The sequence below is a fragment of the Phaethon aethereus genome (genome assembly GCF_964289735.1).
Source record: "Phaethon aethereus genome assembly, chromosome: 3".
Lineage (NCBI taxonomy): Eukaryota > Metazoa > Chordata > Aves > Phaethontiformes > Phaethontidae > Phaethon > Phaethon aethereus.
Window position 1 is genome coordinate 55,917,536 of NC_138576.1, and position 12,216 is coordinate 55,929,751.

Genomic DNA, 12,216 nt, shown 5'->3' on the forward strand with positions numbered 1-12,216 from the left:
GCCACACACATTACCTCTTGCACAGGCGGAATCTTCCTGATAAGAATTTTGTCCAATGAAGGCTGACATTAGACAGTTGATAACTAGAAGAGTTAAAGGAAAAAAAAAAAATGAAACAAATGGCTAATGAACAAAATAGCAAAAAAAGCTACAAACATTTACTAAATTTAGTTCTCTCTTCATCTTCTCACAGCGCACAGAGATAGACTGACATCTTCTCATTACGTGCCTCCCTTGTCTATTGGAAATAAGAAATACTTAAAAATGCTGACAGGCACATCTGAAGATGCCATTAGTTCTTAAATCTTTCGGTGTTGGTCTTCATATTAGTCTTTCTCAGACATCGTTCATACTCATTCCAAGAGCAGCTTTTGTAATTAAGAAAAAAAGGCTGGGGAACAGCCTTAATGAAAGAACAATGAGGAAAAAGGGAGCAATTACTATTTTTGTATGGCCTTTAAGGACCTGGCAGCATCTACATAGATGATCTTGTACGACTTTACCAGTATATTACAGTAATAAGACATGGACTGATGTAGTAAGCTTTAACAGTGTTCTTTCTGGACTTGTAAATAATAAAAATTTACTTAGTAGTTGCCTGTTTCCTTCACAATATGTTCCTTTGGATACTTTTAAAATGTCCCCTAAGGGTAGTTGTTTATTGGCTCAGAAGCTGCTTGTTGAGTCATGATAAATATAACACTTAAAATTTAAAATAAAAAAAATACTGGGGAGAGGAGAGTAGTGGCTAGTCTTAGGTACTTACCATCTTGGTTTCCCAACAGTCTTGGAGCACGGGGGCAGTAAGGTAGAATCCTGTAAACTCGGTTATGTTGGACACCAGAAATGTTGCGTGAGCATCTTGAGCTGTTTTCCAGCCATGACCGAATGCCCTCCCTTCCCAGCAGTGGAGGCAGTGGTCCCTGCTTTGATTTCGCTTAGGGGGCACTAACACTTGCATCTTGCCACTTTCCAGGGAAGCGGTATCTTTGGTCTTAATCAATATAATTAATGCATTTATTTTTTCATTTGTAGCTAATATATGATAGTTTTGCCCAGTATCTAGTAATGGAGAAGGGTTATGACAAAGACTTGCTGACTCTAGCTCCAGACAGCTTAGACTTCTGGTGAGTACATTGAAAATAACATAAACTTTCTTCGTAACTTACTTTATGCTGTAACTTTTACAAAGCTTGGAAAACATCTCTTACTAGGCGGTCGTTGTTATGATTGTCAAGCCAAATAGATAAATGCAAAATTATAGTTTTACATACTTGTTCAAACAAGTATTTGTCATGAAATACTTCTAACGTCATATTTTTGAAGAGAGAACTGAGCATCCAAGCTTACTTTGTCTGTGCCTCTAGCTGTCTAAGCGCAAGTCTGACTTACTCTCTTAGTTTATATATCTCCTTTGTCTTCTACCTTCGATTCAACTGGCAGATTCAGTAACCATCCGAAGTTAGTAATTTTTATCTTGACAGATGTGTTTTTGTTTGTGTAGGGCAAAATAATCCCAACAGCCTTCTGAGGAGCCAAGGAAAGTTGACATGCCAGGAGGTAGCCCTTGGATGGCACATCAGGCACAAAGCCCTGATGCAAAAGGCTGCAATGCAAGTTACTGCTCTGAGCTCAGTGGTCTCTGAGCAGGATCTTGAACATGAATTTCTGATTTTTCAACTTTAATAGGTTATTATCTAGGCCAAGGTTGTGGGGGCTTGAAGGCCAGGATGTCACTAAATTTTTTATGAGAAACACAGTGGGGTTTAAGTAATGCATGCATTATTGTGGGAATGGTTTTGATCATTTTTTACAATTCAGTATTTGACTGGACAGTTTCGTAACAGATTGATTTCAATTTCCATGAAACAAGCAGTGTAGCTGTATTTCTCATGTTTTGAAGCCTCTGATGCATAAAATCCTTTATTAAGGTCTAGATATTGCGGCCTCAGTCCCTTATTGGAGTTGTGGGTTCATTAACATGGACCTGCAAGCCCACAGTGCTGGTAGCCATTGTGTCAGTGCTACTCACCCAGGTGTCATTCGTGAAAGGCTGGGGTCTGCTTGCTGCCTTTGTGGCAAACCTTCTTTCCTTTGGGTCTCTTATAATAGGGGATGAAGGTGGCATTACTTTTTCAGTCTCATTCATCATTATTCTAGCTACTGAACTCTGACTTCATTTTTCAAACAATCGATAAGCAAGCGTAGATTCAATTATCTATAAGGTACAGATTTACTTGGAGAGTTAGGAACTCATGTAGTACGTCTGTCCAACGCTGTCAACTTTTCACCTTCTTAGTGCTGGCTAGCATGGCAATGCATCTGCTTCATGTTCCCTGGATGTTCAGTTGCCTTGTTTGGAATAATAATAATTGGTAATAGTAAGTAGGTGAGTTGCCACCAAGAAAAAAATGTTTCTTTAATAGAAGTGGCTTAAATATCACATTTCTTAGTTGTATATGTTTGGCCCTTAATCCTCCAACCTTGTCTATATGAATAGTCACTGAACTCACTGAACAATGGAACTGGATTTATTTAGTAGGAATTTGCGATGTAAGTGAAATCCAATCCTCACTGTAGTAATATGTATTTGCGTATATAGAGCATTGTTCAAACATGGACATATTTGAAGAGGTGTAACTTTGCTGCTTTTGTGTAGCGTCATTGTATAGCTTCTGTATCGGCATTTCACTGTTCTGATATTGCATTCCTCTGAAAGCATTAATTGTTTGTTTCTTCCATAAAATAAAATTATTCTTAGTTGTAAAGGCTTGGTGTTGGACATTGAAGAAGGAAACTTCCTGAAACTTGCAGAAGATGGAACAGTTTTAAGGTATTATTGACAATAAGTTTATATTGTTAAAGAAACACCAAATTTTTATCTTCTTACTGAAAGCCATCTCTGTTTTATTAAATATTTACAATACGAATTTCAGCATACATTCATTTATTAGATGTAAAAGTTTAAATACTCCTTGGTAATGTGGTGTTCAGTTTCTCTTAATGTTTCATGTGCAGTCTTTTCATAATATTTCTGTTTTAGCTGCTAGTAAAGAATATCTCATTTTTAATGAACACGTAAGAGACTGTGAGAGTGCTGATCTTGAAAGTAAATTCACTTTTTCAGTGGCTACAAGTGTACTCTTTGTCCTGTTCTGCTAAGATCCAGGGTAAGGTTTTTCATTGGATTCTGAGTAACCTGATTCAGAGTCAGTGCTAATGACGGGAGCACTGTTATCTTTGTACCATACACATTCCAAATTCTGCAGGCTTACAACATATAATTTAAATAGCCTGAGGTAAATTAAACACAGCAACTGACGCATTCACTTTCAAAATCATGGGTTTTTTCCTCTTAGAAGCTATATTTTGCCTTTAGCCATCATTTCAGTACATCCTTATTTCCTCTTTCCCTCTTTTTTTTTTTCTTTCAAGCATAGAAGACTGCTATTTTGAATCACAAATCTGAAAAGTAAATATATCTACAGTATGTCAATCCCAGTCCCATTTCCCCCCTATTTTTTTCCAGAATGAAAATTTGTCTAATTTAGTACTCAAGTTAGTCCACTGTTTTTTTTCTGATAGCATATGGGAGAAGGAGCTTGAAGATGCTAGGGAAAATCAGATCTCACTGAAAGAAGGGAAGAAATACCTGTGAGTCTCTGCTGTGTATGTCGAAATTCATACAGTACCATGAATTTCAGAGTACTAAATACAGGATTCAAGACTGGAGGGTATACCACATTGAAGGAAAGAGTGATGCAGGATTACTTCTGCTAGCATTGCCTGCATTTGCTTCAAAACTGGAGCCTGTGCATTCTTCTGGGGCCCAGTTTGATGGTCAAACTAGTTAATTTTTAATTCCTAAAAAGGCTTCTGCATACTTCTGTGTTACACAGCTGCTTGCAGAGCTCAAACTAGCATTTTTCCATAGTTCTGCCCTGCACTCTGAATGTTACCAGGCTTCAGAATGATGTATATAGGCTTTCTGCACTGTGTTTTACTGTGCAGTGTATGTTGATAGTTCAAGTGTAGTGAGTGTCCTGACACAATTGAGAACATTCGAGCAATACAGAGTGATTGTGTTAGCAGGTGAGGCACAGTAGCCGTGCCCCCAGCCATCCAAACATCTGTGTAGTAGGGCTTTTTATACTGTAACGTATATGATAAAAGCTTAGGTCCTGGGAAGCTTCTAAGTTATAAAGTGAGCTACTTCTGATCCACTTGCATGCACCTCAGTGTTAACTTGCAAAGTATTACTGTGCACTAGGAGTAATTTGGCTGTTTTCAACCTTTTTCTTTTTTTTTAATATATAAAAATAACTTAATGCATCAAATAGGGCAAGCCATGGTACAAAGAGCATGACATCCGAAGAGATCCTGGAGACATATGGAAGGAGGGAATGGAAGCATTTTAATACAGTCAGTGGAATGGTTTCCCGCTCAGGTAGCTATAACTTAGTGTGTCGTCTTCTTTGAAATTGCTTTGGCCCCTTCAGTGCTTCATAGTATTAGTTCTTATCACAAGTATTTTAAAATACTTGAGTTGAGAATTACTGGAATTGTTAAATGTTTTGGGAGAGTTGTTTTTTTGTATTTTTGACTTCTAATACTAGAAATCAACTTAAATTTAGGTCACTAGTGACAAATGAGCTGACATCATAGGTGTATTTCGGTTATAGAGATGGGCACATTGTTCCTTGAAGAAGTAGACTGAGATTACCACCCTATCTCATTTAGGACATATTTGGAAAATCGTAATTTTTTCTTAATTGTTGACTCATTACTATCAGTGCTGTTACTGGAGGCCGAGGTGCAGGTGCAAAGAACAGAGCAGATCAGTAAATAAAACCTCTCCTGCAATTGAAGTTTCTTGGTTTTAAGGTGGGAGTCACTTTGAAGGCACTGTGGCTAGGTTTGTGTTCTTGCTGTGCGCTTCCTCTCCATTTTACTTTGATCTTGGCAATTGTGTGTAATACGCAAAAAGTGCTCAGTTAAGAGGCATTGTCCTATGTAATGAAGAGATTTTCCTTGAGGTTTTGCTGACATAAACTTGTTTGTGATTCTTATTCCACCCTGTTGCAAACGATTACCTGCAATTTAGAAGAGAAAGGTTTCCTTTGGTCATATAGAGAATGTGCCTTTCTTATCCATTGAAAAGTGCACTTGGTCTGTCTTGTGAATATGAATCCCTGCTTTGCTGACTTGTATCTTCGGTGTATTAAAGAACAGCACAGACAAGATCATGAATACAAAAAACCACCACTGGTTAGGTCATTTCACTCCTTGGAAAGAGTTGTTGAACATGACCTCGGTCTGGGGGGACATTTGGACCCTCCTGATTTTGTTCTGTTTTGGGGCCTCATGTAGTAATGTGGGTATGCTTCTCCTTGGGCTAAGGCGCTGCCTGCAGCATGTGTGTGCAAAGGACAAGGCTATGTGTAGGACCTGTCCAAACATTTCTAAAACAACTTCTCAAACCTTTTCTTTTTCTTTCCACTGCTAGGGAAATAGGTATTTTGGAAGAGTTAAGTGATACTGTCTTGACTCTTAAAAACCATGGTTCTCCCCTATCTCTTCCACTGTACCAGAACCTTAAAATGTACTTTTAAAATCTCACTGCCTTGATATAAGTGAACAAATGTCAGTTTCCAGTTATGAGAATCGGAAGTGGGAATAAAGACTAACAAAGATTGGGAAGCAGATAATGCTTATTACCAGTAAAATCCAAATAGGAGCTTGTAGTATTATTCAAATGCATTGTTTTATTTGTGATTAAAGCATACAATAAGGATTAGAAAAAAGTAGAATTTTTTTGTTATTTTTTTTCCAGCTAAATACTATTTGTATGATAATTATTTTGACCTGCCAGGAGCTCTTTTGTGTGCAAGGGTTGTGGACTGCTTAGATCAGGTAAGAACTGTATTGTTTGAAACTTAGTATTGCATTACTTTTCTCTTCCCCCACCACACTTCTTGCATGCATTATTAAATGCATACAAATAGTGTATTGAACAACACTGAGGTCTCTTTAGCTTTTTTCCTTGCTTGGATTTTTTCATATCAGACTTACTGTATTAAAGTTGTCTCCAAAGCTAATTGTGAGCTACATGGCATGTTCAAAATAAATGTACCTCCACAAGAGGGCACAAATAACTAGGATATGAGTAGAAATGCACTGTTTTCTCAAGTTTACTCTGTGATATGCAGAACATCGTTCTTAAAATCTCCTTTAATTATACTTAATGATACTTGAATTAAATCTAATGTAAGTCTTCGGAATAACAATGCTAATTTGCAAGGTGTTGATGAGTTGAAAGCTTAATTCCCTCCCTTTTTAAACTTATTTTTGTGTTAAATATATTGATTTGTGTACATAGATATAAGTACACTTCTACAATGGTATCCATTTTTCTTTTTTCTCCACTAAACAATATTAGATTCTCAAAGTGGGAAATAGAACTGCTTGAACTTTTTTCATAGATCGAATATTCTAAATCCTACCTTTGAAGTTTGATGCCAATTGATTTGGTTGTGTTAAAGAAAGCTTGAATCTTTAACTCGTGTGCAGCTCTGGGTAGGAGAGGGTTCTTCTCGTACAGTAAATTATGTTGGTGTCAAAAGAGTACTGATATAATCTTCTGGCTCAAGGTACCAAAGTGCTGCAGCACTGAAAATTGCAAATACTGAACTTTGTCTGCAAAGTGAAATTCAGCACTGTGAGATGGGTATCTGGGATCCCTTTGGGTATCAGCTGACTTAATGCTTTAGCTTCTACTCCAAAATAGCATGCTGAGTAGATTGCTGCCCAAGTCCAAGTGCTGCATGAAGAGGTAGCTAAAGCTAGCTTATTGTGAAGCATTGAGGACAGATGCACCATAAGACTCTTAACTTTGTGCCTGATTAATCTCATTCCTCTACTGCTGGCAGCTTAGAAACCTCTCTCAGATGTGACACCTGTATTGTATTACTTCATTTTATATTTAATTTGGACTTGGCACAAATCACCTACTTATTGAGAGGGAAAGTGTGTTATAGCATGTATGTAATAAGCTTGCACGTTCAGTTACTAGTTCGCAAGCTGGAGCACTAACCCTGTATCAGTACTGTCTTCAGCCAGAAAGAATTAAACCCATGCCATTTCTCCAGAGAGCTACCAGAAATGGGTCACGCATCCTCTTTATCAGCTAGCAGCTCATGAATATTTTACTGGATGTTGGCCCAGTTTCAACGGGAGGGCCACAGTAATTCCCTGGGATGTTACCATCAACCAGATGAGAAAGATGCAAAGCAGGAGGTGGTGGGCCTCTCCAGCACTCATGCTTGCAACATGCTGCATCCCAAGAGTTAGAAACAATCATATTTTCTTCCTCCACGTTTCTGAAAGGAGGTAGAGGCTTCTGTTTCCTGTTCTTGAAGCCTGTTTAGTAAGGGCTATTTTCTTAACATTTTCAGAAAACATTTTAGGGTCAGGAATGCCTCCTACAGATGGGACAACTGCTAGGTCTGGATTCAAAATGGGTTTAAACATGAGTTGCATGCTGGGCTACTCTACACTGTTAAGAATGAATCTGGTTTGGTTATGTCCAGAGTCAGAGCTCTTGTGTATTTTCAGACAAAGCAGAGGAGCTTCTTAGTTTTTTGGATCTCCGCATTGGAGTTCTACATAAAATACTTCTTTGTCTGATACTTTAGCTAATGAAATCACATCTGATAATCACTGCCAAAATCTTGGTGTACTGCATGGGCATGCACACAGTTTTCTCTCTGCTTTCTGGGAAATGGTCTGTCGTCTTGTATCTCCTGCAACGGCTGTAGATTTGCAAGGAATTAGTTTGACAGTTATTTTAGTTTTCTCTGAGGTCAAATGTTTTGAAGGAAGTATTCTTCTTTCTGGAGGATTGTGTCCAGTTTTGGGCTCCCCAGTTCAAGAGAGACAGGGAACTTTTGGAGAGAGTCCAACGGAGGGCTACGAGGATGATTAAGGGACTGGAACATCTCTCGTATGAGGAAGGGCTGAGAGACCTGGGGCTGTTTAGTCTGGAGAAGAGAAGGCTGAGAGGGGACCTTATCAATGTCTATAAATACCTGAAGGGTGGCTCTCAGGAGGATGGAGCCAGTCTCTTTTCAGTAGTGCCCAGGGATAGGACAAGGGGCAATGGGCACAAACTGCAGCACAGGAATTTCCACCTCAACATGAGGAAAAACTTCTTCACTGTGAGGGTGATGGAGCACTGGAACAGGCTGCCCAGAGAGGTTGTGGAGTCTCCTTCTCTGGAGACCTTCAAAAGGCAACTGGCCACGTTCCTGTGCAACCTGCCCTGGGTGATCCTGCCTTGGCAGGGGGGCTGGACCAGGTGATCTTCAGAGGTCCCTTCCAACCCCTACCATTTTGTGATTCTGTGAAGTGTACCCATTTTTAAACTAGTATCCATCTGTCCTCAAAACAGCACTCTGAAGACCTGTTAGCTCATTGCACTGATTTTTTTTTTTTTTTCAAAGAAACAAATAAAACACCCAAAGCCCCAAGCTAAGGAGCAAGTCAGCCACATGGCATATGAAGGGAGCGGACAGTTGAATCCATCAGTCCCAAGGTTAGAGGTAGCGTAGGCTAGTGCCATCGCCGCTAGACAGATAGCTGCTCCCCAGCATCTCCTAAATACGGCTTTGAATAATGACCTTGTTTAGCAGCTAACTGAAGTTTGATGTATACGAAAGCTTTTCTCTTAGTCCTTTTATGTATCTCTGCGGCAGTTTGCTGTAAGAATGAACTAAAAAAAAAAGTTAAAAGCCACAGTACTGTATTTTTCCTGTTCTTAACCTGTAGAGCCCGTGGATGATAAGCAGACTGCCATGGTGCTTGTCAGTCGTGCACAAAAGACCTCGTTTGTGTGACTTGCTGGTTGTGAAATTAAGGGCGGACTGTTCTTCTGGAAGCCTCCATGAAAGATTAGGCCTGAAATAGCAGTTTACTTCAGCGCATAGAGACTAGGCGTTTTGGTTGGTGATGTTAAGGGTTTTCTTTCAGTTTCTGAACAGTTCCCTCTCTGGAAAATGCTTTATGCTTACAAAATGGGTCATTATTCAGGTATTGGTGCAGTGGTCAGGACACAGAGGGCAATGCCATGAAATCTGTTAAAACAGTCGCATTGAAATCTATCCTAGGGTAAGTGTGGAAAGCCTGTGACAGCATTACATGATACTTTCCACAGCATACAAACTCAAAGAGACTATACCACCTGTTTTGCTTCTTCCTGGTACTGTGTAACTCTGGGCACCTCTTACAAGGTGCCGCAGCTAATCCTCTGCTCTGTAATATTGGCTGGCTGCATAACTGCATCTGTGTTTAACTCAGCGCTCCTAAAATTTCTGGAGTTTGAGAGTGCTGTGGGGCTCAGCTGGTGGAGAAGCTTTTCCTCTCCCTTGGTGAGATGCTGAAAGGGTGGTTGAGGTCAGCTGGAGCTCTTTGTGCCTGGGCCACCCTCTGGGAATGGCGAGAGACGCTTCACAAGTGCAGATCGCCTTCCGCTGTCCTTCTGCCAGAGCCGGGGTTTGGCCGCCCTCAGAGCACGATGTGACGCGGTGCTGCTCAGCCTGGCTCAACCTGGATTTCACACGGTGCTTGGGGTGGAGTTGTTGCCAGAACGGCATTACCTCTAAATTATATCCAAGGCTTTTGCCAGTTCTGAGGGTGGAAGGTGATACGAGTACCAGGCTGTAGATAATGTCAACCTGCTAATTAAATACAGTATTTGCAGTTCTAGGTACTTCTTTTTCCCAAATGTCAGTCGGATGGCTGATTCAGTAAGTTGCTGTTCTGTCTAATGCCCCCTTTTGCTGTGACATTTTAGAGTTCCTCACAAATGTGAATCCCTTCTCCTTCACCCTCCTTCCCCCCACCATACCCTCCTGAAGTAGGGAGGTATCTTGTCTGCGGTTACCCAAGCTGGATATTGAGTCCTGATCTACTGAATCCTACTGTCTAAATATTTTTGTTATTGACATTCCTGTCACAGTTTCAATACGAAAGATCAAAAAAGCTGATACTTGATGTTGACTAGGTTCCTTTTGACCCTTACAGCATGATGGTCAGGAAAAATATGACTTCTGGAAGGACATGGTGGCTGCTATCCAGCACAATTATAAAATATCAGCTTTTAAAGGTAAGTGGGTTCACTGAAAACTTACTATACTACCTGAAAACAGTACATGTGCTTGCCAGAACAAATACATTTGGAAGTACACTGTAGGTTATTTAACACAGTTTATACTTGTCAAGCTTACAAATAGCTGTGTAGTAGACACATGTTTATCCTGAAATAGAACATCTTTATCATTACTATTTCTATTTGGTTTAGCTGGAACTGTTTTGCTATTTTTAACAACACTTATGCGCTGCTTCACAGAATTTGAGGGAAAATGATTTCCTCCCATGATTGGTATGGTAATGTGGATATCCTTGAACTGTATATTGATTCTGTTCCTTGTAGTGCTGTACTCCTAAGTAAAATCAGAAGTGCATTGGGGGGGGGATTAAATTAGTAATTAATATTTGATAATTTTCTTTAGCGCTCTAGTTTTGATTAGAATTCCTCATGTAATATTGACACAATGGTGAGGAGATGGTTTTCCTACTTTTTAAGCCTTTTTAAAATTCTGTTATTTTGTTATAAATTTGCTAGAAATTGCAGAGGAATTTTTTTTAATAGCCTTCCTCCACCCAAATCCAACCTTATAATACTGTAATATAAATTAGAATTGGAAAACATCTTGGATAGCCTTCTAGCTAGAAATGCTTTTCTTTATTCACAGACTGAAATTCTGATTTTTTTAGGCATACAAAATAATAAGTTGAGAATAAATGTTAATCATCTTGTGTGTGTGCCCAATTAATTGAAATTATTTTTTAGCTGTGGTTGGTTGGGTTTTTTATAAAAAGATTATATGCAAATCAGTTCAGAATTCTGTATAATTTTGCTGATAGTATTTTCTGATAGAATTACCTCTGTTAATGCAACGTTCATTAGGCACAGGTGTAGTTTGGTCCTTCTTAAAACTTTGTTCACCAGAGCTGTACTGCTTTCTCCATTCCTTTCAAACAAAATTGTCTCTCTATTTTTGTTTTGTCCAAACAAAAATAGAAGTTGATGTCAGGATGCATATTGTCAAAGACAGTAAGATGTTCCTGAAATGTTTTTGTTTGCTGCTGCTGCTGTGTTACCATTGGAGCTTAGAGTGTGATTAGTAGTTACGAATTCCTCTAGGAAATCATTCATACATGGAATAAACGTATCCTTTGTTTTCTACTGATACTAAACATTCTAATCAACTATAAGTATTTTTTTATCATTTTTGTTAATTCTTTTTTTCAAATCATGAAAGCCCTTTGTTTTAAAAGAGTGGATCATGCAGTGTTTGGCAAAAAGAATAATTTTTAAAAGTGTTTTTTGGGAATTAATTAGATTGTCTCCAACTTCAGTGTGGTAAAGTCATGAGGCACATGCACAACAGTGATAAAAATATAAGAAAATGTAGTAGCTGATAGGCATGAGTATTTTTGGATGGAGGTCTCTAAAATCAGAAGCAAAACAGTGCAGATTGTATACACTACTTAAATATGGTAATATATGAAAGTACTATGCTCTGTCATGCATCACATTGAAAGGCTTCATAGTGGTCTTATTTTCCTTTTAATAATGTGGTCCTGTGTATAAAGCAATGAACAGGGAATTAGAAGTACCAGAGAATTTCTTCCTCTATCACTTACCTGTGATATTCCCATAGAGTATCTCTTTTTGCTTCAGGTCCCTCTATGAAATGAGAATAACAGTACTAATCTTCTGTCACAAGTTTGTGCCAAAGAGATTTATTTTTAATCAGCTGCAAGTGTAACATAACTTCCTGAGGAAACTCCTAAACCTGGCTCCAGCCCAACATCTACATACCAGGAAGCCCTACCATCTGTCTTAGCTCAGAGCCTGGCCTGAAAACCACAGCCTCTTGACTTAACTCCATGCCCTCGATGCCTTGTAGAGGGTTTAACCCTTCAGAGAAAAGCAGTGCTCATTAACAGTTAGTCAAGGTAAAATTTCTAAAGAAAACTTAAGTGGTCAGTTGAGGAGACACAGAGTTCTGAAGTCAAAATGCCGTCTTCGTAGTGCCATTGTCAGTGACGGAGCAGAACGACTGACCATTTTATTTTTTAAAATCAGTAAGT

The 12,216-nt window shown here is 39.0% G+C and overlaps 1 protein-coding gene across 1 annotated transcript in view; it reads left to right on the forward strand.

Moving 5' to 3' along the window:
- Positions 1 to 418: 418 nt before the first annotated feature.
- LOC309404144 (dermatan-sulfate epimerase-like) overlaps positions 419 to 12,216 on the forward strand; it is a gene marked incomplete at its 5' end in the record, with an annotated part of 201,936 nt that continues 190,138 nt past the window's right edge. The window contains 6 exons of the mRNA XM_081998527.1: positions 419 to 448; positions 1,036 to 1,127; positions 2,762 to 2,833; positions 4,341 to 4,447; positions 5,834 to 5,913; positions 10,081 to 10,162. Of these exons, the coding sequence (XP_081854653.1) occupies positions 419 to 448; positions 1,036 to 1,127; positions 2,762 to 2,833; positions 4,341 to 4,447; positions 5,834 to 5,913; positions 10,081 to 10,162 (463 nt within the window). The remainder of the gene's footprint in view (positions 449 to 1,035; positions 1,128 to 2,761; positions 2,834 to 4,340; positions 4,448 to 5,833; positions 5,914 to 10,080; positions 10,163 to 12,216) is intronic.